This window comes from Salmo salar, chromosome 20 (genome assembly GCF_965601325.2).
Source record: "Salmo salar chromosome 20, fSalSal1, whole genome shotgun sequence".
Taxonomy (NCBI): Eukaryota; Metazoa; Chordata; class Actinopteri; order Salmoniformes; family Salmonidae; genus Salmo; species Salmo salar.
Window position 1 is genome coordinate 7,999,317 of NC_138310.1, and position 25,221 is coordinate 8,024,537.

At 44.2% G+C, this 25,221-nt stretch overlaps 1 protein-coding gene across 2 annotated transcripts in view; it reads right to left on the minus strand.

Moving 5' to 3' along the window:
- The window catches only part of LOC106580158 (rhotekin), a 92,426-nt gene extending 69,698 nt beyond the window's left edge, over nt 1-22,728 (minus strand). Inside the window, exon 1 of one of the 2 annotated variants that reach the window (XM_014160903.3) lies at nt 21,937-22,728. In XM_014160903.3, coding sequence (XP_014016378.1) covers nt 21,937-22,032 — 96 coding nt within the window. In that variant the 5' untranslated portion in view covers nt 22,033-22,728. The remainder of the gene's footprint in view (nt 1-21,936) is intronic. The other variant, XM_014160906.3, reaches the window with a different exon arrangement.
- Nucleotides 22,729-25,221: the final 2,493 nt, after the last annotated feature.

Below are 25,221 nucleotides of genomic sequence, written 5' to 3' on the forward strand. Positions count from 1 at the left end.
GCCCCTTTCAACAGCCGGCCCGGCCAACCTCAGTCCAGTCCTGCCCCGGCCAGAGCCTCTGACACTCTCAGCTCCCACAGTCTCCTCTGGGGAATTTACACCAATAGGTATTCACACAGCCATCAACAGGAATCAGCCAGACCCTCCAGTATAACCTTAAACCTTTACACTTGTGGGAATTGTCCTATATGGATAATGCTACATTTAAATGTTTCTTACAGAAGAAATATGCAATGCATAAGCATGGTAGCAATTGAAAGGCAACAATTTGGAGAATATGGGAAAATTATTAGTCCAAACAGTTCCTGACACAATACTGAAACCAAACATTATGTTATGAAAATTTGGGGAAGATGCAACTTAAGACAAAAAAAAATGACACGGGTTTGAGTGAGAGGACTACGTGTCTAGACTTTACAGTTCATGCAGCTTTAGTATTCTGATCATAGAGTTCCGAACGCGTCCTGCGTCTATACCTACATTTAAATGTGTCTACCATTTGTGCTCTCTCTCTCTCATATATATAAATAAAAGTATGCATTCTACAAACAGTGGAATAGGCAAAATATGATAACACAGCCACAACTGATGTCACTAGCTAACTACTGTAGCTAACAAGCCTGTAGATAGCCAGCAAGCAACACTAAAATAATTGCAAACAGGTTAGAATAACTCTAGCCCCCACCAAAAAATATATATAAATATTAGCTAGCATTTATAAAGCCAGCAAACACATTCCTCACACGCTAGGAACGCATTTCCTCCAACATTATAATGAAAAGGTGCCTCTCGGTTTTCTGGAGACTTGTGGGAGGAGTGCTGATGACGTCGCCCACTGTATGCATTTTCGGTAGCCTGATTGCGTCCAGACTGAGAAGAGATCCACATACGATGCATCCCTGACCACGTCCTGAAGTGGTCCGTCTAGACCAGTCTTTTCAATGTGATCTTCGTATTCTGATAGAAGTCGCATGTATGTATCAAATGTAGAGAACCTAACATCTTCAAAGTGTGCACAGTTCGTAATTAATTTCAATGCACTTGTATGACTCAAAGAAGAGTTTAACTATAAGCTGCTTTTATTAGCTCTCCTAGCTGTGTCGTTGAGGATCTAGAGCAAGCACACTTGAAGTTTTTTGTGTTTGGAACCCAACCCTGCATCCATCCCCGCCATGACACAATGTTGTTTACACAATCCAAAAACGGCCCATTATAGATCGCAATCCGGGTCAGGTGGGCATCATTTGAAAGCTTGTTCTATCGCTAACATGACTAGCTAAGTTATAAAATACGATCTTAGTGTTATGCTTTCACAGGGCAATTCAGAGAATCCGATTTTTCATGTGCACAGAAAGGAGTCGTGTGCATTCAGGTGCGTGTTCCGTAGCAAAAAAAAAAAAAGTGAAGCGCCTTACGTGTGTTTGGCTTGCTTGTACGAAATCAAAGCGGTATTTATTACAATCTTCAATGTCACATCTTTCAAAATACAGAGACTCTTCTAAAAATGTACAGCATTTCCCTCACTTGGACAACCAAAAATGTGCAAAAGTTTCCCAAGTAGCGGGAGGGAAGAGGCAACTTCTTGTCACGTGCAGTGCTCAAGTTCAAAACGTCTGTCAGTCAAACCCATACAGCGCTGTCTGACGTCATTTATAGCGTGTTACTGTATAGCCACTGCGTTCCAATTTAGGCGCGTATCAGTGCTCAAATATGCAATTTTCAACCCATATATGGGTAGAAGTATAAAGGGTTAAAGTAATGGACTGTCGTTTGTCTTTGCTTATTTGAGCGTTTTTTTTTTTATTAACCCCTCCACAGAGGACAAATATTTTTTATTTTTAACAGCTTTTTTGCTACATATACATTTTGCATACATGGTACTTGTCTATAAAGCAGTCACATAATAATACATTACCAAACATGGGCTCTTTAATCCAAACCCTCAGCCACATTCAGCCCATCCATAGACCACCATAGACCACCCTCGTTTGGTTTCCATGTGCCATATATTTTTCAATTGTGCCGTGATGTTTAACAATTTTTTAACCTTTCTAAAATCGTATCCAGAAATTGTGAGCTAAAGATACATCTTTCCTACGAGTATCATTTATTGACTGACGATGGCTCTCCCAATTTGCCCAACACTGCCATTTGTAAGGTTAATTTTAAGTGCATGTTGTGATTTTTTTTAACCATACCTGAACCTGTGACCAGAAACAAGCTACATAGATAATTTATTTTGGTATTGCCCCTATTGATCTACAGAGCTGAGATTGTTGTATGCCCCATATATATAGGATTTTGTTGGTGGCAAGAATGTTATATAATTGAAATTGAAAAAAAATCAAGTGTTGAATCAAGTGTTTTTTTGGACGAGTTCATAAACCATGTGCCATGGAATCGGTACATCGAAATTCTCTTCGCATTCATTTTGCAACTTGTATGGCACAGCTATCAACATTTTTGTCCTCAAATGAAACTGGTTTATTTTTCTATTAATCCAATTCCTTTCAGCCAATTTGGATCTTTAATATATGACAGGCAAACAAGTTCCCTACCTACTCCCTTTTCCACTTGCCTCCTCCATTTTTGTGGTAGTGCTGCAATCAGTTGGTTGTAAGTTTGGATTGTGCAGACATTCCCATATATTTTCTATAACTGCATGTGACAACTCCTCCGTTTTTATTCATAATATCATATACACACACAGTTTAAGTCGGTAGTTTACATACACTTAGGTTGGAGTCATTGAAACGTGTTTTTCAACCACTCCAAATTTCTTGTTAACAAACTATAGTTTTGGCAAGTTGGTTAGGATATCTACTTTGTGCATGACACAAGTAATTTTTGCAACAATTGTTTACAGACAGATTATTTCACTGTATCACAATTCCAGTGGGTCAGAAGTTTACATACACTAAGTTGACTGTGCCTTTAAACAGCTTGGAAAATTCCAGAAAATTATTTCATGGCTTTAGAAGCTTCTGATAGGCTAATTGACTTAATTTCAGTCAATTGGAGGTGTACCTGTGGATGTATTTCAAGGCCTACCTTCAAACTCAGTGCCTCTTTGCTTGACATCACGGGAAAATCTAAAGAAATCAGCCAAGACCTCAGAAAAAAAATTATAGACCTCCACAAGTCTGGTTCATCCTTGGGAGAAATTTCCAAACGTATGAAGTTACCACATTCATCTGTACAAACAATAGTACACAAGTGTAAACACCATGGGACCACGCAGCCATCATACCACTCAGGAAGGAGACGCGTTCTGTCTCCAAGAGATAAACGTACTTTGGTGCGAAAAGTGCAAATCAATTCCAGAACAACAGCAAAGGACCTTGTGAAGATGCTGGAGGAAACAGGTACAAAAGTATCTATATCCACAGTAAAACGAGTCACACACACACACACACACACACACACACACACACACACACACACACACACACACACACACACACACACACACACACACACCGACATAACCTGAAAGGCCGCTCAGCAAGGAAGAAGCCACTGCTCCAAAACCGCCATAAAAAAAAGCCAGACTACAGTTTGCAACTGCACATGGGAATAAAGATTGTACTTTTTGGAGAAATGTCCTCTGGTCTGATGAAACAAAAATGGCCATAATGACCATCGTTATGTTTGGAGGAAAAAGAGGGAGGCTTGCAAGCCGAAGAACACCATCCCAACCGTGAAACACGGGGGTGGCAGCATCATGTTGTGGGGGTGCTTTGCTGCAGGAGGGACTGGTGCACTGCACAAAATAGATGGCATCATGAGGCAGGAAAATTGTGGATATATTGAAGCAACATCAAGACATCAGTCAGGAAGTTAAAGCTTGGTCGCAAATGGGTCTTCCAAATAGACAACTTCCAAAGTTGTGGCAAAATGGCTTAAGGACAACAATGCCAATGTATTGGAGTGGCCAACACAAAGCCCTGACTTCAATCCTACAGACAATTTGTGGGCAGAACTGAAAAAGCGAGTGCGAGCGAGGAGGCCTACAAACCTGCCTCAGTTACACCAGCTCTGTCAAGAGGAATTGGCCAAAACTCAACCAACTTATTGTGGGAAGCTTGTGGAAGGCTACCTGAAATGTTTGACCCAAGTTAAACAATTTAAAGGCAATACACTCAATTAGGTTTTGGTAGCATGTAAACTTCTGACCCACTGGGAATGTGATGAAAGAAATAAAAGCTGAAATGTATCACTCTCTCTACTATTATTCTGACATTTCACATTCTTAAAATGAAGTGGTGATCCTAACTGACCTAAGACAGGACATTTTTACTACGAATGAAAATGTCATGAATTGTGAAAAACTGAGTTTAAATGTATTTGGCTAAGGTGTATGTAAACGTCCGACTTCAACTGCATATATAACAAGCTAAATATTAAAGAGCCCAAGATTTGGGCCACTTGGGGCTCATAGTGACTGGTAGGGTTTAGAGTCATTTATGAGTATTGACAGCTTCCTGACTGGTTGCATCACTGCCTGGTTTGGCAACTGCTCGGCCTCTGACCGCAAGGCACTACAGAGGGTAGTGGGTACAGCCCAGTAAATCATTGGGGCCAAGCTTCCCGCCATCCAGGACCACTATACCAGGCGGTGTCAGAAGAAGGCCCTAAAAATTGTCAAAGACTCCAGCCACCCTAGTCATAGACTGTTCTCTCTGCTACCGCACGGTAAGCGGTACCGGAGCGCCATGTCAAGGTCCAAAAGGCTTCTTAACAGCTTCTACCCCCAAGCCATAAGACTTCTGAACAGCTAATCAAAAGGGCTACCCAGACCCCTCTTTTACTCTGCTTATCTATGCATGATCACTTTAACTCTATCCACATTTACATATTACCTCAATTACCTTAACTAACCGGAGCCCCCGCACATTGACTCTGTACCCTTACCCCCTGTATATAGCCTCGCTTTTGCTGTTATTTTACTGCTACCGTTTAATTATTTGACCAAGAAGGAGAGTGATGGAGTGCTGCATCAGATGACCTGCCCTCCACAATCACCCGACCTCAACTCAATTGAGATGGTTTGGGATGAGTTAGATGCAGATTGAAGGAAAAGCAGCCAACAAGTGCTCAGCATATATGTGGGAACTCCTTCAAGACTGTTGGAAAAGCATTCCAGGTGAAGCTGGTTGAGAGAATGCCAAGAGTGTGCAAAGCTGGCATCAAGGCAAAGGGTGGCTACTTTGAAGAATCAAAAATATATTGATTTGTTTAAACACTTTTTTGGTTACTACATGATGCCATGTGTTATTTCAGTTTGTCTTCACTATTATTGCACAATGTAGAAAATAGTAAAAATAAAGAAAACCCTTAGAATGAGTAGGTGTGTTCAAACTTTTGACTGGTACTGTACTTTGCCCACTCCACGATGAGCTGGCACAACTGGGGACTTGCGAAGGATGAGGTCCTTCGCATTCTTCAACGACTAGATGTTCCCAAGGGGCGTCTCCCCCAACGAGCGGAGGATCCTCTACCATGAGTCGACCTAGCACCCCAGCCCATTCAGCAGTCTGCCCAGGTCAGCGATGCCCGTTTGTCCCTTACAGATAAATGACGGAATTGCATCCAAATGCCATTGCTTCCTCCTCCAGTGCTCCCTGTACTTTGCTCATGAAATGGGAGCTCCACCACCGAGAGGTCCAAGGTTGCCACGGTTATTTCACTATTGACCCGGCGGGCATTGGAATGGGCTACGGCCGTCTGCGAGAGAGGAGGAGCTGGGTGCCTATGGGAGGTTCATGGCTCTGTTCAGAGGAGTCTTCGATCATCCACTGGAGGGCAGAAAGGGGGGTGAGCGCCTACTCCAACTACAACAGGACGACCAGACTGCTGCGAAGAACGGCCTCAGATTTTGTACAGTGGGAGCATCCAGCAGATGGAATGACCCCGCGCTCCGCACCTTATTCAGAAGAGGATTGCGGAGCTGGCATCCCACGACAACACTCACTCGTTGAGATGGACATCCATCTGGATAACCTCCTTCAGGATAACCGGCACTCCCATCACCTCTCTCCCTTCTTCGTTGACTAATCTGAGTCATGAACCCATGGAGCCACACGCTGTGCGATGCCGTCAGAGACAACTGGGGCTCTGTCCCTATTGTGGCCAGGAGGGACACCAGCTTTAAAGGTGCCCGCTACGTTCTAACCCAAGAGTCATTAGAGCAAATGGACGGTAATCATCCATCACCTTCACCAAACCCTTTTTAGTACCGTTTTCACTAGCTGGCTGGCTGTAATATGTTGTTTCCACAGCTCTAGTGGATTAAGGTGCCGCAGGGAATTTTATTGACCAGGCCTTTGCCTCCTCCCTGAAGACAACATCATACCCGTTCTCCTCTCTGTTTCCGGTTCAAGCACTGGATAACCGACCACTGGGATCTGGCACAGTCACACACACAATCACCGTTGGACCCCTGCACCAAGAAAGCCTCCCTTTCCTCATCATCCAGGCACCCGTACACAAAAGTTATCCTCAGCTTCCCGTGGCTCCAAAGCCACGACCCCACCATCTCCTGGCAGAGGATGGAGATTACAGACTGGGCACCCGGAAGACCTGCTTTCCATTACCCTGTGGTTCCACCTCGGTTGAGAGTCCTGTGGTTACCCTCCAGGCCGACATCCCGGAGGTTTACCAGGATCTCCGGGAGGTTTTCTCTAAGGGTCGTGCCACCCGTCTCCCTCCTCAATGTCCCTGGGACTGTGCCATCGACCTGCTAAGAGACACTGCACCTCCGCATCTACCCCGCTGGTGGCTGAAGCCAAAGCTATGGAGGAGTACATCCAGGAGGCTCTTCACCTGCCCATCCACCTCCCCTGCATCGGCAGGTTTCTTCTGCATGGCCAAGAAGGAGGGGAGGGGTTCGTCATCTGTGCATTGACTACAGAGGTCTCAATGCCATCACCACCAAGTACTGCTACCCCCTCCCATTGGTGCTGGCCACCATTAAACAGCTACGCGGGGCCCAGTTTATCGTCAAGCTGAACCTGCGGAGTGCCTACAATTTGATCCGCATCCAGGAGGGGGATGAATGGAAGAGGGCCTTCAGCGCGGTCTCAGCACTACGAGTACCTGGTGATGCCTTATCGATTATCTAAAGCTCCGTCGGTGTTGGAGGTGTTTCGGGACATGCTTGGGTTCCATCAGGTCGCCGTCTCCTTCTTTGGATATCGGATCAGTCCGCAGGGACTGGTTATGGAGGAAAGGAAGGTAGATGCGGTCAGGTCATGGCCAGTCCCTTGCCGCGCACACATCCCTTGCCGCTGGAAACCCAGGTATCACCCGCACCACTCAATCCATCTCCGTTAAGTACTGGTGGCCCACCCCGGCGCAGGACGTCGCCCGCCATGTCAACTCCTGCTTGGTATGAGCCCAAACCAAGTCACCCCGGAACGCTCCAGCAGGGAAACTCCTTCCCCTCCCCGTGCCTCAGTGGCCTTGGACCCATCTGTCGATAGATTTTGTCACTGATCTTCCATTGTCTGATGGTTTCACCACTGTAATGGTTGTGGACAGATTCTCCAAATTAAGCTGTTTTATCCCTCTCTCTGGTCTCCCTACCACTCTCCAGGTCGCCGAGGCACTGTTTCAGCAGGTCTTCCAGCACTATGGCCTTCCGGAGGACAGTCTCCAACCGTGGTCCCCAATTCGCGTTGCATGTATGGAGAGCCTTCATGGAGAAGCTGGGGGTCACGGTCAGCCTGACATCCGGGTACCAGCCTCAGTCCAACGGACAGGTGGAGAGGACCAACCAGGAGCTGGGGAGGTTCCTGAGTAGTTACTGTCAGGACCAGCAGAGGGAATGGACCCGGTTTCTTCCCTGGGCGGAGTACGCCAGAACTCACTTCATCACTCCTCCACAAGGTTGTCTCCCTTCCAGTGCGTCCTGGGGTACCAGCCGGCTCTGGCTCCGTGGAACCCAAGCTAGGCCGAAGCCCCTGCGGTGGATGAGTGGTTCCGGCACGCAGGGGAGGTTTGGGAAGCTGCCCACATGAGGCTCCAACGTGCCATCCGCCACCAAAAGGAGCAGGCGGACTACCACCGCAGTGAGGCACCCGTTTTCCATCCTGGTGATTGCGTCTGGCTCTCCACCAGGAACCTCCCGCCTGCCTTGCCAGAAGCGGAGCCCCCGGTTTGGGGACCATTCAAAGTCCTCCGAAGGGGATGAGGTAACTTACCACTTTCCAATAACTACGGGATCTCACCATCTTTTCACTTTTCTCTCCTCAGGCCAGTGGTTCTTGGTCCCCTGGCTGATGCCTTCCGAAATGTATAGATTCCCACAGAGATACACAGATAAAAATACACAAACTAATAATAGCAACATGGACGTGGATTTCTGTTCTATGCCAAAATTCACTTATATAATTACAAAAGATAAAACACATTCATGTGCATATGTACAAATACTGTAATCTCAAAAGTACACAGAATAACCAGATGTAAATTACATGTAGAAATAGAAAAGCAAACATCTGAGCAAAATTTTAGAAAAATAATTTAATTTTTTTTTAAAAAAAACACACCATCAAATGCTTTTTCCACACACAATCAGTACGCGCCCCCATCTGTAAAAACAACATCCACAGCCAGCTGCATCTCCAGAGTATCTTTTGAGGTTTTTAATTTCACCGCTTGCACAATCCAGTTACTTATGAGGTTGTTGACACAATAATTCAAGTGTGGTTTTTAAGTTTGCTTTTTTGGAGGGATTGAATGTACAACTTTCTACTCAGTGACACTTTGATTTGATTTGCTTTGGCACTGTATTGATGTACATCTTATCATGCCATAGTAAGTTTGTGTGAGGTGTGCTAGGCTAGGTAGAAAATAGAGAAAGAAGAGTGAAAGCAAGGTCATGGTAGAGATTTGCCAAAGGAGTGTGGATGAGAATAGAGGGAATTAAACTTGTTAGAGTGTGCATGGAACGCCAGAGCAGGACAGAGTGGAAGGAGAGTGTGGGCAGCAGGGCGAAAGAGGGGAGAGAAAGAGGAGTTGGAGAGGCTGGGTCGGGCCCAGCTACTGTTGCTGGGCTGGCGGTCTCCTCCTGCACCCTCCTGGCTAGTGTTTATCAAAGGAAGCTGGCTCAAGCCGAGGCATTTCACTGGTTCCTGCACACACAGAGTGCACATTGAGGCAAGGCCTGCTCCTTGTCCTAACCAAACCAGGACCCAAGCTGGGGCCAGTGGAGGGCTGGGCGACCATATACAATGCCCCCTTTTTTCCCACCACCTCCCCCATGCCCACTCCCTCTCCACTACTGCAGGGCATATTGGTGGCACAGCCATGCAGGGCACAATTGCAAAGACAGGCACACAAAGAGAGAAAGTGACAGTCACAAAGAAACAGATGCAAAGACAGAGTCCCATTTACGATAGAACCCAGAGAGATCAGGATGAGGATACAGACATGTAGTGTCCCTCACCGAAACAACATGATTCTGTATAAAGGCTTACTGACATAGCTAGTACTCTTCAAAAACATACATGCACGCACGCACACACCTCATACATGTATAGTAGGGAGTAGTGGCGTGACGCAGTGAGATGAAGTGACCCGTTGTGTAGGAATGTTTTGGCCTCACGCAGGACTGTATATTCAGCTAAACCACAGGCCTATCTGGGTTGGCTTAGCACACCTTCTCTGTGGAAGGCAGGTCTGGGATCAGTTAGGCTACTTCAACAACCTTACAGCTGAACCAACAGTGGGAGAGGAGACCCTGGATCTCCCTGCTGACTTAATGAATGGGTGGATGGACCATTTCTTCTGGTCATCTGTGCCTTAACCTCTTACATCTAGACGTTCCGCTAGCGGAACACCTGCTCCAATATCCAATGATAGGGCGTGGCACGAATTACAAATTCCTCAAAAAACCCAAAACTTCAATTTTTCAAACATAAGACCATTTTACAGCATTTTAAAAGACAAGACTCTCCTTTATCTAACCACACTGTCCGATTTCAAAAAGGCTTTACAGCGAAAGCAAAACATTAGATTATGTCAGCAGAGTACCCAGCCAGAAATAATCAGACACCCATCTTTCAAGCTAGCATAGAATGTCACATAAACCCAAATCACAGCTAAATGCAGCACTAACCTTTGATGATCTTCATCAGATGACAATCTTAGGACATTATGTTATACAATACATGCATGTTTTGTTCAATCAAGTTCATATTTATATCAAAAACCAGCTTTTTACATTAGCATGTGACGTTCAGAACTAGCATACCCCCTGCAAACTTCCGGTGAATTTACTAAATTACTCATGATAAACGTTGACAAAATACATAATTATTTTAAGAATTATAGATACAGAACTCCTTTGTGCAATCGAGGGGTCCGATTTTAAAATAGCTTTTCGGTGAAAGCACATTTTGCAATATTCTGAGTAGATAGCCCAGCCATCACGGCTAGCTATTTTGACACCCACCAAGTTTAGCCCTGACCAAACTCCGATTTACTATTAGAAAAGTTTGATTACCCTTGGTGTTCTTCGTCAGAATGCACTCCCAGGACTGCTACTTCTATAACAAATGTTGGTTTGGTTCAAAATAATCCATAGTTATATCCAAATAGCGGCGTTTTGTTCGTGCGTTCAAGACACTATCCAAGGGTGACGAAGGGTTATTCCATTACCGTACTTCGAAGCATGTCAACCGCTGTTTAAAATACATTTTTATGCCATTTTTCTCGTAAAAAAGCGATAATATTCCGACCGGGAGTGGTGGTTTTCGTTCAAAGATAGAGAAAGTAAACATGGAGTCGACTCGTGCACGAGCCTGAGTCTCATAGTACTGTGACCGGCCACTATCCAAACGCGCTAATGTTTTTCAGTCAGGGCCTGCAAAGCCACGATTCAGCTTTTTGCCGCCTTCTGAGAGCCCATGGGAGCCGTAGGAAGTGTCACGTAACAGCAGAGATCCCCTGTTTTGGATAGAGATAATCAAGAAGGCCAAGAAATGGTCAGACAGGGTACTTCCTGTACAGAATCTTCTCAGGTTTTGGCCTGCCAAATGAGTTCTGTTATACTCACAGACACCATTTAAACAGTTTTAGAAACTTGAGTGTTTTCTATCCAAAGCTAATAATTATATGCATATTCTAGTTTCTGGGCAGTAGTAATAATCAGATTAAATCGGGTACGTTTTTTATCCGGCCGTGAAAATACTGCCCCCTATCCATAACAGATTAAACAAGTAAATGAACAACATCAGAATTGACCTAAGTATGTGATGGCAGCCTGTCTGAAGTAGGCAGTAGGTACTCAGGCGGTTTAACTTGTTCCATTCACCTTTCAAGACCCAGAGTAGGGCAGTGGAACTAAAAGTGACTCTGGCCATGGCAAGGTTAGGGTTGTGCGAGAGGTCAAACTAGACCGTCTGGCAGCATCCCAACATTGACCCTATGGAGGTCATGGCCGGGGGGGGTGGTCAGAAGCTTGGTTACCATGGCAATCAGCTTGCCAGGATCAGCAGCACATTACTCAAGCAGTGATGGCATTCACATCTGCCTTGTTAGTCTACATTACAAGTACAATAAGGAGCCTACATGCCTTTCACGACCACACATTCAACCAAAAAATATCATTGAAATAAATTGGGTCTTCAATCCCTTTGATGCCTTTGTTGCACACAACAGTTGTCAGTATCGTCACTGTGGATATAAAAGAAGCCATGCCAATGTTCTGTTGTTCAGCCTGGGTAGGGCTGGCTGGGTCTTACTTGTTGGGCTAACTAATCCTGAGCAGATGATCTGTGATCTGTCTAATCACTCGCCAATCAGAGGCAGCAGCGCGCTGGCGGCATCAGGAGCAACAAGAGGGGAGGGGTTCAGCAGCCCGGTAGCATCCTGCCGTGCTCCAGTCTGGACCCATGCTGAGTGGGGAAGGGCACCCCGGGGGTGAGAGCTGGGTGTAGGATCACGCGCACACACAGAATATGCGAGTGGAGTCGGAAATCCCGCTCATCCTTTCCAACCACTCTGCTAAAAAAAAGCCACTCCAAATTAACTCCATTTATTTAAAAAAATAATAATAATTTTTTTTTTTTTTCACAATTTAGCCAACACCCATCTTTTTTTTAATGATTACCTGGACTTAACATTTGGTTTTGAAGTACTAAACCCAAACGATTTCAATTAAAGTATTTTAATAAACATGAAAAAGTAATGTAAGAAGCTCTCATCATTTCAAAATAGGCCACGTCATATTAAAACAGCATATAAACACTATATACACAAAAGTACGTGGACACCCCTTCAAATTAGTGGATTCAGCCATACCCGTTGCTGACAGGTGTATAAAAATCGAGCACACGTCCATGCAATCTCCATAGACAAACATTGTCAGTAGAATGGCCCGTACTGAAGAGCTCAGTGACTTTCAACATGACACCGTCATAGGATGCCACCTTTCCAACAAGTCAGTTTGTCAAAATTTCTGCCCTGCTAGAGCTGCCCTGGTCAACTGTAAGTGCTGTTATTGTGAAGTGGAAATGTCTAGGAGCAACAGCTCAGCTGCAAAGTGGTAGGCAACACAAGCTCACAGAACAGGAACTGTTCGTTGGGAGCTTCATGAAATGGGTTTCCATGGCTGAGCAGCCTCACACAAGCCTAAGATCACCATGGGTAATGCCAAGCGTCAGCTGGAGTGGTGTAAAGCTCACCGCCATTGGACTCCGGCGCAGTGGAAACACGTTCTCTGGAGGGATGAATCATGCTTCACCATCTGGCAGTCCAACGGATGAAGCCAGGCCTAGTCGCCCAACATCAGTGCCCGACTCACTAATGCTCCTATGGCTGAATGGAAGCAAATCCCCACAGCAATGTTCCAACATCTAGTGGAAAGCCTTCCCAGGAGAGTGGGGGCTGTTACAGCAGCAAAAGGTGGGGACTGATTAACTGATATTAATGCCCATGATTTTGGAATGAGATGTTCGACGAGCAGATGTCCACATACTTTTGGTCATGAAGTGTAGGTCAGGAGCCAGACAGAGTCTAAGGAAAGCAAATTATTTATTTAGGCTAAAGCCTACAAAGAAATACATTGTGAAGCATTTGCGAGTGCGACACACGGAGTCAGGGACATTAAGCTCTCAACATTTAGTTGTATTAACTCATTATTAGTCTATAAATTGTGCATATACGCTGTGACTTTGTATTTCATTCTAATTAAACAGTGCCTTTGAATTCATTTTTAGAAACGAGTCTGTAGCTTCAAGCTCATGTGATGGTGCCTGGAGAGCGCTTGCAGAGCCACTGGAGATGCTAAAGGCCCTTTTGGCCACCCTCTCCAGCCTGGTCAGGGATGCAAAGTTGTTTTTTTCTAAAAGTAGGCCTAAGGTTTTAGGCAAAATAATCAAATCAAAACGGAAAGCTCCTTGAAAAAGTTGGATACTGCCAGGAATATTGGGCTAAAGTCAATTATGGCCTATTGTACAGATAATAGAACAAAAATGAAGGAAACTTAAGAGATCAGATTTTTTGTTTATAAATACTTTGCTACAATGACACACTTAACTACCCACCTCGTTCCTTTCTTTTAGCATAGGCACCTAGATTCCACAATGTTTCTTTAGCTGTGGACACTACATCACCGCACTCCCTCTCTTGCACCTGTGTGTTTTATTGGTTTCTTCATGAAAATATTTAGCGACCTCCATGACAGTAGCAAGGGGCTATAGCAGCACACAAGTAGACAACAAATGCATGCTGGGCCCGGGCATGCCCTGAGCTCTTTAAGTGAGCGCTACTGAAGCAAAATTGATAGCGGCCAAGAAGGCCAAGGCTCCAGCCTTTGAGAATCTCGCTCTGAGCTCCAGTCAAATTGGGCACGCTCCTCTCCTCACTCCGCTGGTAAGTAACACATTACTGTAGCTTGATCAATACATGACCAATGCACATTGGTACATGACCTTAGACAGCCCTATGGGCCGCTCTCCAGAACACACAGCCTCCAGACTAATTATAGCCATGGGAGAGAGTAGCCATGTAGGGCCCTCCCTTCTGCCTGTGACCTCTCAGTAAGAGGACAGAGAGCATGGGACATGTAGGACATGAGGCATATCTACTATATCAGTCAATAATATACAGTTAAGTGTGTAAGTAGTGTGTGCATGTGTCCGTACAGGCTGTGCTATGACATCATGCTGACCCTCTATTGGGAACCACTCATTTCACTGGACTGTTTCCTGTTCCCATCAGCCAGCAGCAGCGTGGGCTGGGAATTCCTGCATTCCAGAGACAAAAGTGTTTCACAGCGCTGTCACTGACGAGGCGTTTTACTGTGGCCCTTAATGAGCGTCGTAACGGAGGTGAGCGACAGCCATGAAATAAAGGAAAACAAGAAACACCGCTCAAAGAGGAGCCAAGAATGTGGTCATTACTATTCAAAAGGGACTTGTTAAAACCTGAACAAACTGGGTAGTTAGGAGGAGTAGAAGAAAGTCTTTCTAGATGACTGAAAACAAACCAAGGAGTTAGGGATCAGTGTTTCCTCTAGGATTTTTTTTTCAGCAGCAGTGACATTTTGTCATGGGGCTGAGAGAAAATGTGCAGTTTTACAGAATTTCCTGCAATTCTACACATTTTGCCATGGCTTATGCTCGGTTCTTATGCTACCCGAGTGACTCAAACATAACAAAATCAAATGGGGGGCCCCATGCCATGACATTTAGGAAATGTTGGATTCTCAACTGTTTGCTTTTTATTTTGATGATTGTTAGTTCTCAAAGATAATCTTTTTACACATAACAAACACACACACACACACACAGGTGAAGTCGTAAGTTCAAACACCTTAACCTGAGTTTTTAAAATGCATTTGGCTTTCACAATTCCTGACATTTAAGTCTAGTAAAAATTCCCTGTCCTAGGTCAGTTAGGATCACCACTTTATTTTAAGAATGTGAAATGGCAGAATAATAGTAGAGAGAATGATTTACTTCAGCTTTTATTTCTTCCATCACATTCCCAGTGGGTCAGAAGTTTACATACACTCAGTTAGTATTTGGTAGCATTGCCTTTAAATTGTTTAACTTGGGTCAAACATTGTGTAGACTTCCACAAGCTTCCCACAGTAAGTTGGGTGAATTTTGGCCCATTCCTCCTGACAGAGCTGGTGTAACTGAGAAAGGTTTGTAGGCCTCCTTGCTCACACACTTTTTCCATGTCTGCCCACAAATCTTCTATTGGATTGAGGTCAGGGCTTTGTGATGGCCAATCCAATCAATACCTTGACTTTGTTGTCCTTAAGCCATTTTGCCACAACTTTGAAAGTATGCTTGGGGTCATTGTCCATTTGGAAGACACACTTGCAACCAAGCTTTACCTTCCTGACTGATGTCTTGAGATGTTGCTTCAATATATCCACATAATTCTCCTGCCTCATGATGCCATCTATTTTGTGAAGTGCACCAGTCCCTCCTGCAGCAAAGTACCCCCCACAACATGATGCTGCCACCCCCGTGCTTCACGGTTGGGATGGTGTTCTTCGGCTTGCAAACATCCCTCTTTTTCCTCCAAACATAACAATTGTCATTATGGCCAAACAGTTCTATTTTTGTTTCTTCAGACCAGAGGACATTTTTCCAAAAAGTATCATCTTTGTCTTCATGTGCAGTTGCAAACCGTAGTCTGGCTTTTTTATGGCGGTTTTGGATCAGTGGCTTCCTCCTTGCTGAGCGGCCTTTCAGGTTATGTCGATATACCTGTTTTTGTACCTGTTTCCTCCAGCATCTTCACAAGGTCCTTTGCTGTTGTTCTGGGATTGATTTGCACCAAAGTATGTTCATCTCAAGGAGACAGAACGCGTCTCCTTCCTGAGCATTATGACGGCTGCGTAATCCCATGGTGTTTATACTTGCGTACTATTGTTTGTACAGATGAATGTGGTACCTTCAGGCGTTTGGAAATTGCTCCCAAGGATGAACCAGACTTGTGGAGGTCTACAATCTTTTTTCTGAGGTGTTGGCTGATTTGATTTCCCCATGATGTCAAACAAAGAGGAACTGAATTTGAAGATGTACCTGTGGATGTATTTCAAGGCCTACCTCCAACTGACTCAAATGATGTCAGTTAGCCTATAGAAGCTTCTAAAGCCATGACATCATTTTCTGGAATTGTCCAAGCTGTTTAAAGGCACAGCCAACTTAGTGTATGTAAACTTCTGACCCACCGGAATTGTGATACAGTGAGTTAAGTGAAATAATCTGTCTGTAAACAATTGTTGGAAAAATGACTTGTGTCAAGCACAAAGTAGATGTCCTAACCAAATTTTTCATTTGGAAGAGTCAGCTTTTTAAACCAACATGGCTCAGTTTAAATTGTTTTTACATTGTAGGCTCTATAGTTTGTTAACAATAAATTTGTGTGGTTAAAGTGGTTGAAAAATGAATTTTAAATAACTCCAACCTAAGTGTATGTAAACTTCCGACAACTGTATACTCTACACTACCGTTCAAAAGTTTGTGGTCACTTAGAAATGTCCTTGTTGTTGAAAGAAAACCAAATGTTTTGTCCATTAAAATAACATCAAATTGATCAGAAATACAGTGTAGACATAGTAATTTACAACATTAACAATTGTAGCTGGAAAAAGCTGATTTTTAATGAAATATCTACATAGGCGTACAGAGGCCCATTATCGGCAACCATCATTCCTGTGTTCCAATGGCATGTTGTGTTAGCTAATCCAAGTTTATCATTTTAAAAGGCTAAATGATCATTAGAAAACCCATTTGCAATTATGTTAGCACAGCTGAAAACTTTTGTCCTGATTAAAGAAGCAATAAAACTGGCCTTCTTTAGACTAGTTGAGTATCTAGAGCATCAGCATTTGTGGGTTTGATTACAGGCTGGAGTGATGGTTGCTGATAATGGGCCTCGATACACCTATGTACCGAGGCCCATTAACACTCTACACTCCATTTCTGATCAATTTGACACACACAGTATCTTTTCTACATTATTTTCACAAAAAGAATCATCCATGTATATATTGCACACACACACACAACCAGTCAAACGTTTGGACATAAACTCAGCAAAAAAAGAAACGTCCTCTCACTGTCAACTGAATTATTTTCAGCAAACTTAACATGTGTAAATATTTGTATGAATATAAATATTTGTATGAATATAAGATTCAACAACTGAGACATAAACTGAACAAGTTCCACAGACATGTGACTAACAGAAATTGAATAATGTGTCCCTGAACAAAGTCAAAATAACTCCGTATCTGGTGTGGCCACCAGCTGCATTAAATACTGCAGTGCATCTCCTCCTCATGGACTGCACCATATTTGCCAGTTCTTGCTGTGAGATGTTACCCCACTCTTCCACCAAGGCACCTCCAAGTTCCCGGACAATTCTGGGGGGGAATGGCAGTAAGGGTACCACATGAGGGAGGAGGATGTCTTCCCTGTAACGCACAGCGTTGAGATTGCCTGCAATGACAACAAGCTCAGTTCAATGATGCTGTGACACACCGCCCCAGACAGACCCTCCACCTCCAAATCGATCCCGCTCCAGAGTACAGGCCTCGGTGTAACACTCATTCCTTCGACGATAAATGTGAATCCCACCATCACCCCTGGTGAGACAAAACCACGACTCGTCAGTTTAGAGCATTTTTTGCCAGTCCTGTCTGGTCCAGCGATGGTGGGTTTGTGCCCATAGGCGACATTGTTGCCGGTGATGTCTGGTGAGGACCTGCTTTACAACAGGCCTACAAGCCCTCACAGTCCAGCCTCTCTCAGCCTATTTCGGACAGTTTGAGCACTGGAGGGATTGTGCATACCTGGTGTAACTCGGGCAGTTGTTGTTGCCATCCTGTACCTGTCCCGCAGGTGTGATGTTCGGATGTACCGATCCTGTGCAGGTGTTGTTACACGTGGTCTGCCACTGCGAGGACGATCAGCTGTCTGTCCTGTCTCCCTGTAGCGCTGTCTTAGGCGTCTCACAGTACGGACATTGTAATTTATTGCCCTGGCCACATCTGCAGTCCTCATGCCTCCTTGCAGCATGCCTAAGACACATTCACACAGATGAGCAGGGACCATGGGCATCTTTCTTTTGGTGTTTTTCCAGAGTCAGTAGAAAGGCCTCTTTAGTGTCCTAAGGTTTCATAACTGTGACCTTAAATTCTCTCAACCAGCTTCACCTGGAATACTTTTCCAACAGTCTTGAAGGAGTTCCCACATATGCTGAGCACTTGTTGGCTGCTTTTCCTTCACTCTGCGGTCCAACTCATCCCAAACCATCTCAATTGGGTTGAGGTCGGGTGATTGTGGAGGCCAGGTCATCTGTTGCAGCACTCCATCACTCTCCTTCTTGGTCAAATAGCCCTTACATAGCCTGGAGGTGTGTTGGGTCATTGTCCTGTCGAAAAACACATGATAGTCCCACTAAGTGCAAAACAGAAGGGATGGCGTATTGCTGCAGAATGGCGTGGTATCCATGCTGGTTAAGTGTGCCTTGAATTCTAAATAAATCACTGACAGTGTCACCAGCAAAGCACACCCACGCTTCACGGTGGGAACCACACGAGGAGATCATCCGATTCATCTACTCTGCGTCTCACAAAGACAGAGCTATTGGAACCAGAAATCTCAAATTTGGACTAATCAGACCAAAGGACAGATTTACACCGGTCTAATGTCCATTGCTCATGTTTCTTGGCCCAAGCAAGTCTTCTTCTTATTGGTGTCCTTCAGTAGTTGTTTCTTTGCAGAAATTTGACCATGAAGGCCTGATTCACGCAGTCTCCTCTGAACAGTTGATGTTGAGATGTGTCTGTTACTTGAACTCTGTGAAGCATTTATTTGGGCTGCAATCTGAAGTGCAGTTAACTAATGAACTTATCCTCTGCAGCAGAGATAACGCTGGGTCTTCCTTTCCTGTGGCGGTCCTCATGAGAGCCAGTTTCATCATAGCGCTTGGTTTTTGCGACTGCACTTTTAGAAACTTTCAAAGTTCTTGACATTTTCCGGATTGACTGACCTTCATGTTTTAAAGTAATAATTGACTGTCATTTCTCTTTGCTTATTTAAGCTGTTCTTGACATAATATGGACTTGGTCTTTTACCAAATAGGGCTTTCTTCTGTATACCCCCGCTACCTTGTCACAACAACTGATTGGCTCAAATGCATTAAGAAGGAAAGAAATTCCACAAATACATTTTTAACAAGCCACACCAGTTAATTGAACTGCATTCCAGGTGACAACCTCATGAAGCTGGTTGAGGGAATGCCAAGTGTGTGTAAAGCGGTCATCAAGGCAAAGGTTGGTTACCCTCAAATATAAAATATATTTTGATTTGTTTAACACTTTTTTGGTTACTATATGATTCCATATGTGTTATTTCCTAGTTGAGATGTCTTCACCATTATTCTACAATGTAGAAAATAGTAAAAATCAAGAAAAACCATGGAATGAGTAGGTGTGTCCAAACTTTGACTGGTACTGTATGTAATCGTATCTTTTGGGGCGGTGGTGTTCCTCACTAAATGAATAGAAGGGAAATACTGAGGGATTATAATTCTGTGAGTGGTGCACTGACACACATGTTATGTGTCTGGAATGCTGGCTCTGCTGCTTCCTCGCCAGGGTTATTCTATGTAACCACATGAGCTCAGAATAGCTGCCCCTCTATGAGCAAATGAATGTCTTACCTGTAGAGCTCAGGAGGAACTAAGCTGAGAACTCACATTTGCCCACTGGACAGGCACAGTCCTCCCAGTCAGCAACAGTAACAACAAAGGGGAAGTTGACAGTGTTTTCGACCATAGCAACTGGATCATCCACAGCACTCTCCTAAATGACCTTTAGGGCAAAAGAAAAATTATGCTACGGCTGAATGGAGGCCTCTCTGCAGCAGACAGAGAAGTCGTCATCCTGGAGTTCCAGTGGGTCGCACAGCTCCATCACATACAAAGAATCGCTGTTCCAGCAACCCACCCAGGCAGGGAAGGAGGGGGGGGGGGGACACTGAAGAGAAACAAGCCTGTCCAAGCAATACTGTTTACTGAGATATTACACAGACTGACAACCCAATTAGGATCTCTTCGTTGAGAGAGTATCTGCCACCATTCTCTGCAAGCATAGAACACAGATCCAGCATGTACATTCACTGGCTTCTTCCAGTTTGTCAGTGCAGCAAACAAGTGAGTGTCTTAAAGCAAGCTCTTTCATGGAGTATAATTGAATGGTTTGAGACTGACTGACATTTGGTGGCTGGAATTAAAAGGTTACAACTCATGAGAGTGTCAATGATGATTCTGTAATATGTGAGCGGTTGATAGGTTAGGGGGTTCAACAGGGAGGCAGGGAATGCCAGGGGCAAAGACAGAGTTCTAAAGTCGGTTCTGGTTAGGGGGTACTATAGCTCCCGAGTGGCGCAGCGGTCTAAGGCACTGCATCTCAGTGCTAGAGGCGTCACTAGAGACCCTGGTTTGATACCGGACTGTATCACAACCGGCCGTGATCGGGAGTCCCAATTGGCCCAGCGTTGTCCGGGTTAGGGGAGGGTTTGGTCGGGGTAGGCAGTCATTGTAAAAAAAAAAAATCTGTTCTTAACTGACTTGCCTAGTTAAATAAAAAACACAGGGGAGACGCATCTAGTTTCTGTCTAAATGCCAGAGTGCTAGCTGGTGCAACCTGGTGTCTTTATTCTAGAGAGAGAGAAAGTGGAGAGAGAGAGGAGCCAGCTCCACTGAGTATGTGTATGGGGTCTGAAAAGGGGGTTGGCACTGTGTGTGTGTATGCGTGCGTCCATTAGACATTCATCGCTCTATTACCAAGCCAAGTTGCCCATTAGACAGTCACATGGACCACCTGGCTGTCTGTTTGGAACAGCTGAACTAAGACACTTCCGTGTGTATACTGGAAGTGAGCTGCCAACCTGTGCCATGGTGATATTACTGCCCCACACAGTGCCCAGCAGTGGCTGGCACTCCCATTGTCACTTAGATAACACACCCTAACACACCCTAACACACAACAGCTGCAGAGCACAGAGCCAACATAGTTTTACAACAGAGCAGCCAAAAGCCAAAGAAATGAAGCATTAAAATGTCCTTTTGATATATTTCCTGTATCATTTCCAATGACCATGTGTCTCCTGCCTCTCTCCCCAGACTAAGATAGAAATGTTCTAGCCATTTCCTCTGCTCATCAAAGGATCAGAGATGTCCTTTTCTCTTTGAGGTGGACCATGTTATGCTCAGATCAGTACCACACTGACTGAATTGTTAAGCATAATGTTCACGTCAATGACACCACCCTTTGTTAGGTATTGATATAAGTATTGCATCATTATTTCTTCCTCTGACACACACACTTTTGCCCCTTTGGGGACTTGCGAATCCCACATGTGCAGCTGGAGACAATGTTAGTTATTCTCTAACCCGACTTTACTTACTGTAGTTGGCGTGTTGTTTTCTATTATCTCTCACTGAGAGCTAGCTCGGCCACAAGGAGACCACAACGGAGTATGCATAACCCCTTTGTCAGAGACATTCTTCAGCCACACCCGCTCAACTTTTAACATGACATGTGAAAGCAGCACAGCGGCGAACTCACTCCGTAAACTGGCTCATGTGCTCTGCACAGTTGTAACAGCTCAGGGGGAAGTGAGAGCCTGTACACCTTACCTGGTTCCTGCCACATCATACACTCAGACTGCATGCCAAACAGCTTCACAGCTCTCCCCGACTTTTGACACCCTATGATTTGTACACTTAAGCTTGAAAATGTCACTTCACTGACATGCACTGCAAAGATATGACATGACAACACTGCACATTGAATGGCCGGTGAAAGAAGAGAGGATATCAGACAAAGCCCGTGAGAGAGTCTGGAGGTACTTAATGATGACTGACAGTTACAGCTTCCTTAAGGTACATTACCTGTAAACTGAGGGCGATCTGGCGGATGTACATCATGTTCAGGTCTTCCAAAATGCGCAGTTTGTCCTCCATGTCTGCGTATCTGTCCATTGGCATCCCTCGAAGTAGTATCCACAAATTGAGGTAGCCTATGCTTGAAAATGTTCACTTCCACCCCTCAAATTAACTTCATTTGTCGCAAATTAAAAGCGTTTATGGGAGCTGAGAACTCAAATTCCCCATGACAAAATGTCAAAAACGCTCATGGTGGCAGATGAAAACAAACATGAAGAGACTGTACTGTAGATCAGTTTCGATAATATGGTGTTAGTTAAAGTACAGGTGGCGCGTTACGCACAAGTCTCCAAAAAACAATGCGCAAAATAGCATACACCGTAACCTTTTCGTCTACTGAAGTATATCCAAACCAGTTTCGCTGTGTTAAAACTACCAAAGTCCACAATGCACTGACTTTTCCGAACGCAAGAAGAGACGTGTGCGAGCGCCCTAACAGCATACAGTAACACTGTTCATAAAACATACAGCTAGTCGACAGTGCATATTCTTGGCTACCTTTTTTCTCTCTCGCTCTCTCAGGCAACAAAGGGCTTCTCAAACACCCACAGTGAACACCCCTCCTTGGCAGTATGGGAAAGAATGGTCCTTTTTAAATGCAATTCTTCTCTTTGTGTCATTGCGTCCTGATTGAGAGTGCTGTCTGTCGGCTGTGATGACCTCTCCACAAAAGGGCATTGCCTCCGTGAGCGCGAACACCACAACAACTCAAATGTGCGCAATACTTGCCACGGTAGCCGAGGGACGTTACGCTAAATTAACCCATACAATGCTCCTCTCGCAACCGAGCATTAAATATAAAATAAAAATACCAAGTACGTGAAGGGGAGAATATTGTTGTCTCCATGCCCTTAAACAATAAATAATAGGTCTGCGAAATAACAGACAAACGGGCATTTAAAAAGGAATTGTGGCGGGGCAGATATTCAGACACTTGATAACAAATGACCAAATTAAAACTGGATCAGACAGCGCATTATCACGGTTTGAAAAAATGCCTAACCTAACAGCAAATTAAATGTTGCATTTATTTATTTTTTGTTCAGTGTAATAATCCAGATATTGTTCTCATCTTATTTCTTGTCAGCGTTTTGCTTTGTGGGACCGAGGTTTTAGGGGTTAATCTTTAATTTGCTGTTAGGTTAGGCATCTTTTCAAACCGTGATAATGCGCTGTCTGATCCAGTTTTAATTTGGTCATTTGTTATCAAGTGTCTGAATAGATCAATGCTATCTGCCCCGCCACAATTCCTTTTTAAATGCCCGTTTGTCTGTTATTTCGTAGACCTATTATTTATTGTTTAAGGGCATGGAGACAACCATTTCAGCTCATGAAACATGAGTCCAACACTTTAAATGTTGCATAATTTTTTTTTGTTCAGTGTAATAATCCAGATATTGTTCTCATCTCATTCCTTGTCAGCGTTTTGCTTTGTGGGACCGAGGTTTTCGGAGTTAATCTTTAAACTGTTGGTTTCATTTGCTGAAATACAATATCCAAGAAATGTTCCATACCCACATAAAAAGCTTATTTCTTAAAAATGTTGTGCACAAAATTGATTACATCCCTGTTAGTGAGCATTTTTCATTTGCCAAGATAATCCATCCACTTGACAGGTGCATATCAAGAAGCTGGTTAAACAGCACGATCATTACACAGGTGCACCTTGTGCTGGGGACAATAAAATGCTACTCTAAAATGTGCAGTTTTGTCACACAACACAATGAAACTGATGTCTCAAGTATTGAGGGAGCATGGAATGTCCACCAGAGCTGTTGCCAGAGAATTTAATGTTAATTTATCTACCATTAACCGCCTCCAACATCATTTTAGAGCATATGGCAGTAAGTCCAACCAGCCTCACAACCGCAGACCACGTGTATGGCGCTGCGTGGATGAGCAGTTTGCTGATGTGAACATTGTGAAAAGAGTGCCTGATGGTGGCGATGGGTTAATGGTATGGGCAGGCATATGCTTGGGACAACGATCACAATTGCATTTTATCTATGGCAATTTGAATGCACAGATACCGTGACGAGATTCTGAGGCCCATTGTCGTGCCATTCATCAGCTGCCATCACCTCATGTTTCAGCATGATAATGCACAGCCCCATGTCGCAAGGATCTGTATACCATTCCTGGAAGCTGAAAATGTCCCAGTTCTTCTAATGGATAGAGTTCTCCAATTTAAATAAAACAAAAAATAAGCGGCTATCAGGATAGAATTCTGAAAACTATTCGGCCTATTACTGTTTTTAAAACTCTGAAAATAGGCTACAATTTAGAGCTTACAATCGAAGGGAGGATATTCCCAAGTTGTAGCCTAATAAACATGCTAAGCCTATATGTTTTCAACCAAAAATGCTGTTTTCCAAGCATCGCTGAATTTATCAACAGTAGGCTAAACAGTTAAACTTTCCAGCGCTGTCTCAGTTGACACAGCCAAATGTTGGTCCCCACTCTTCAACTCTCAAAGCACTGGCTCTCTAACTTGCCATTTCTAGTTATTTATTGTATTGTGCGTTTCCTCTTCACCAGTGGCTCTTCAGAGTCCTGAGACAGAGACAATCCCAAAGCTAAGCATTCTAGTGTCTACTTTATGCCAAAGGTTCCTCTCACTTTCCTCTGAGAAACTTCTGGGTTTAAAAGATGCACACCGGGATCTTAATATGTAAAATATTGTAAAATATTGCACAATTAGATTTGTAACATATTACACGAATTGCAAAATTTGTGTGACATCAAATGAATTGCAGAATTCCTAACATATCACATAAAAAACAAAATAAACAAAGCCCCCCACCCCCACTCCACACACAGAGCACAGGAGCAGGACTAAGGGAGAGAAGTAGCTCACCGGGTCATTTCCCCCAGGAAAAGCCTCCATCCTGAAGTTTGAATTACCCAACTAATCGGCCTCAGACACTGGGTTAGCCCGCACACAGTAAGAAAATAGATGTATTGTTCTAGTGGAGGTGTAAAGAAAAATGATGGAGGGGAATGCTCTCTGGGATGGTGTTCAGTGTTTATGAAAACAGTCTGACTGGTTCAGAGGTTCATCCTCCCCAATCCCCAGCAGTCCCCTCTGAAAGTCTCTGACATGTGGAACTCCTCAACAGGATGAGCAAAATCCCCTGTGAGATAGCTGGCTGATGCCCTCTCACATTGATGAAACAGATGGTGATAGCATGACAAATAGCTTGATTTTGTTCAAACTTGCAGACATACCAG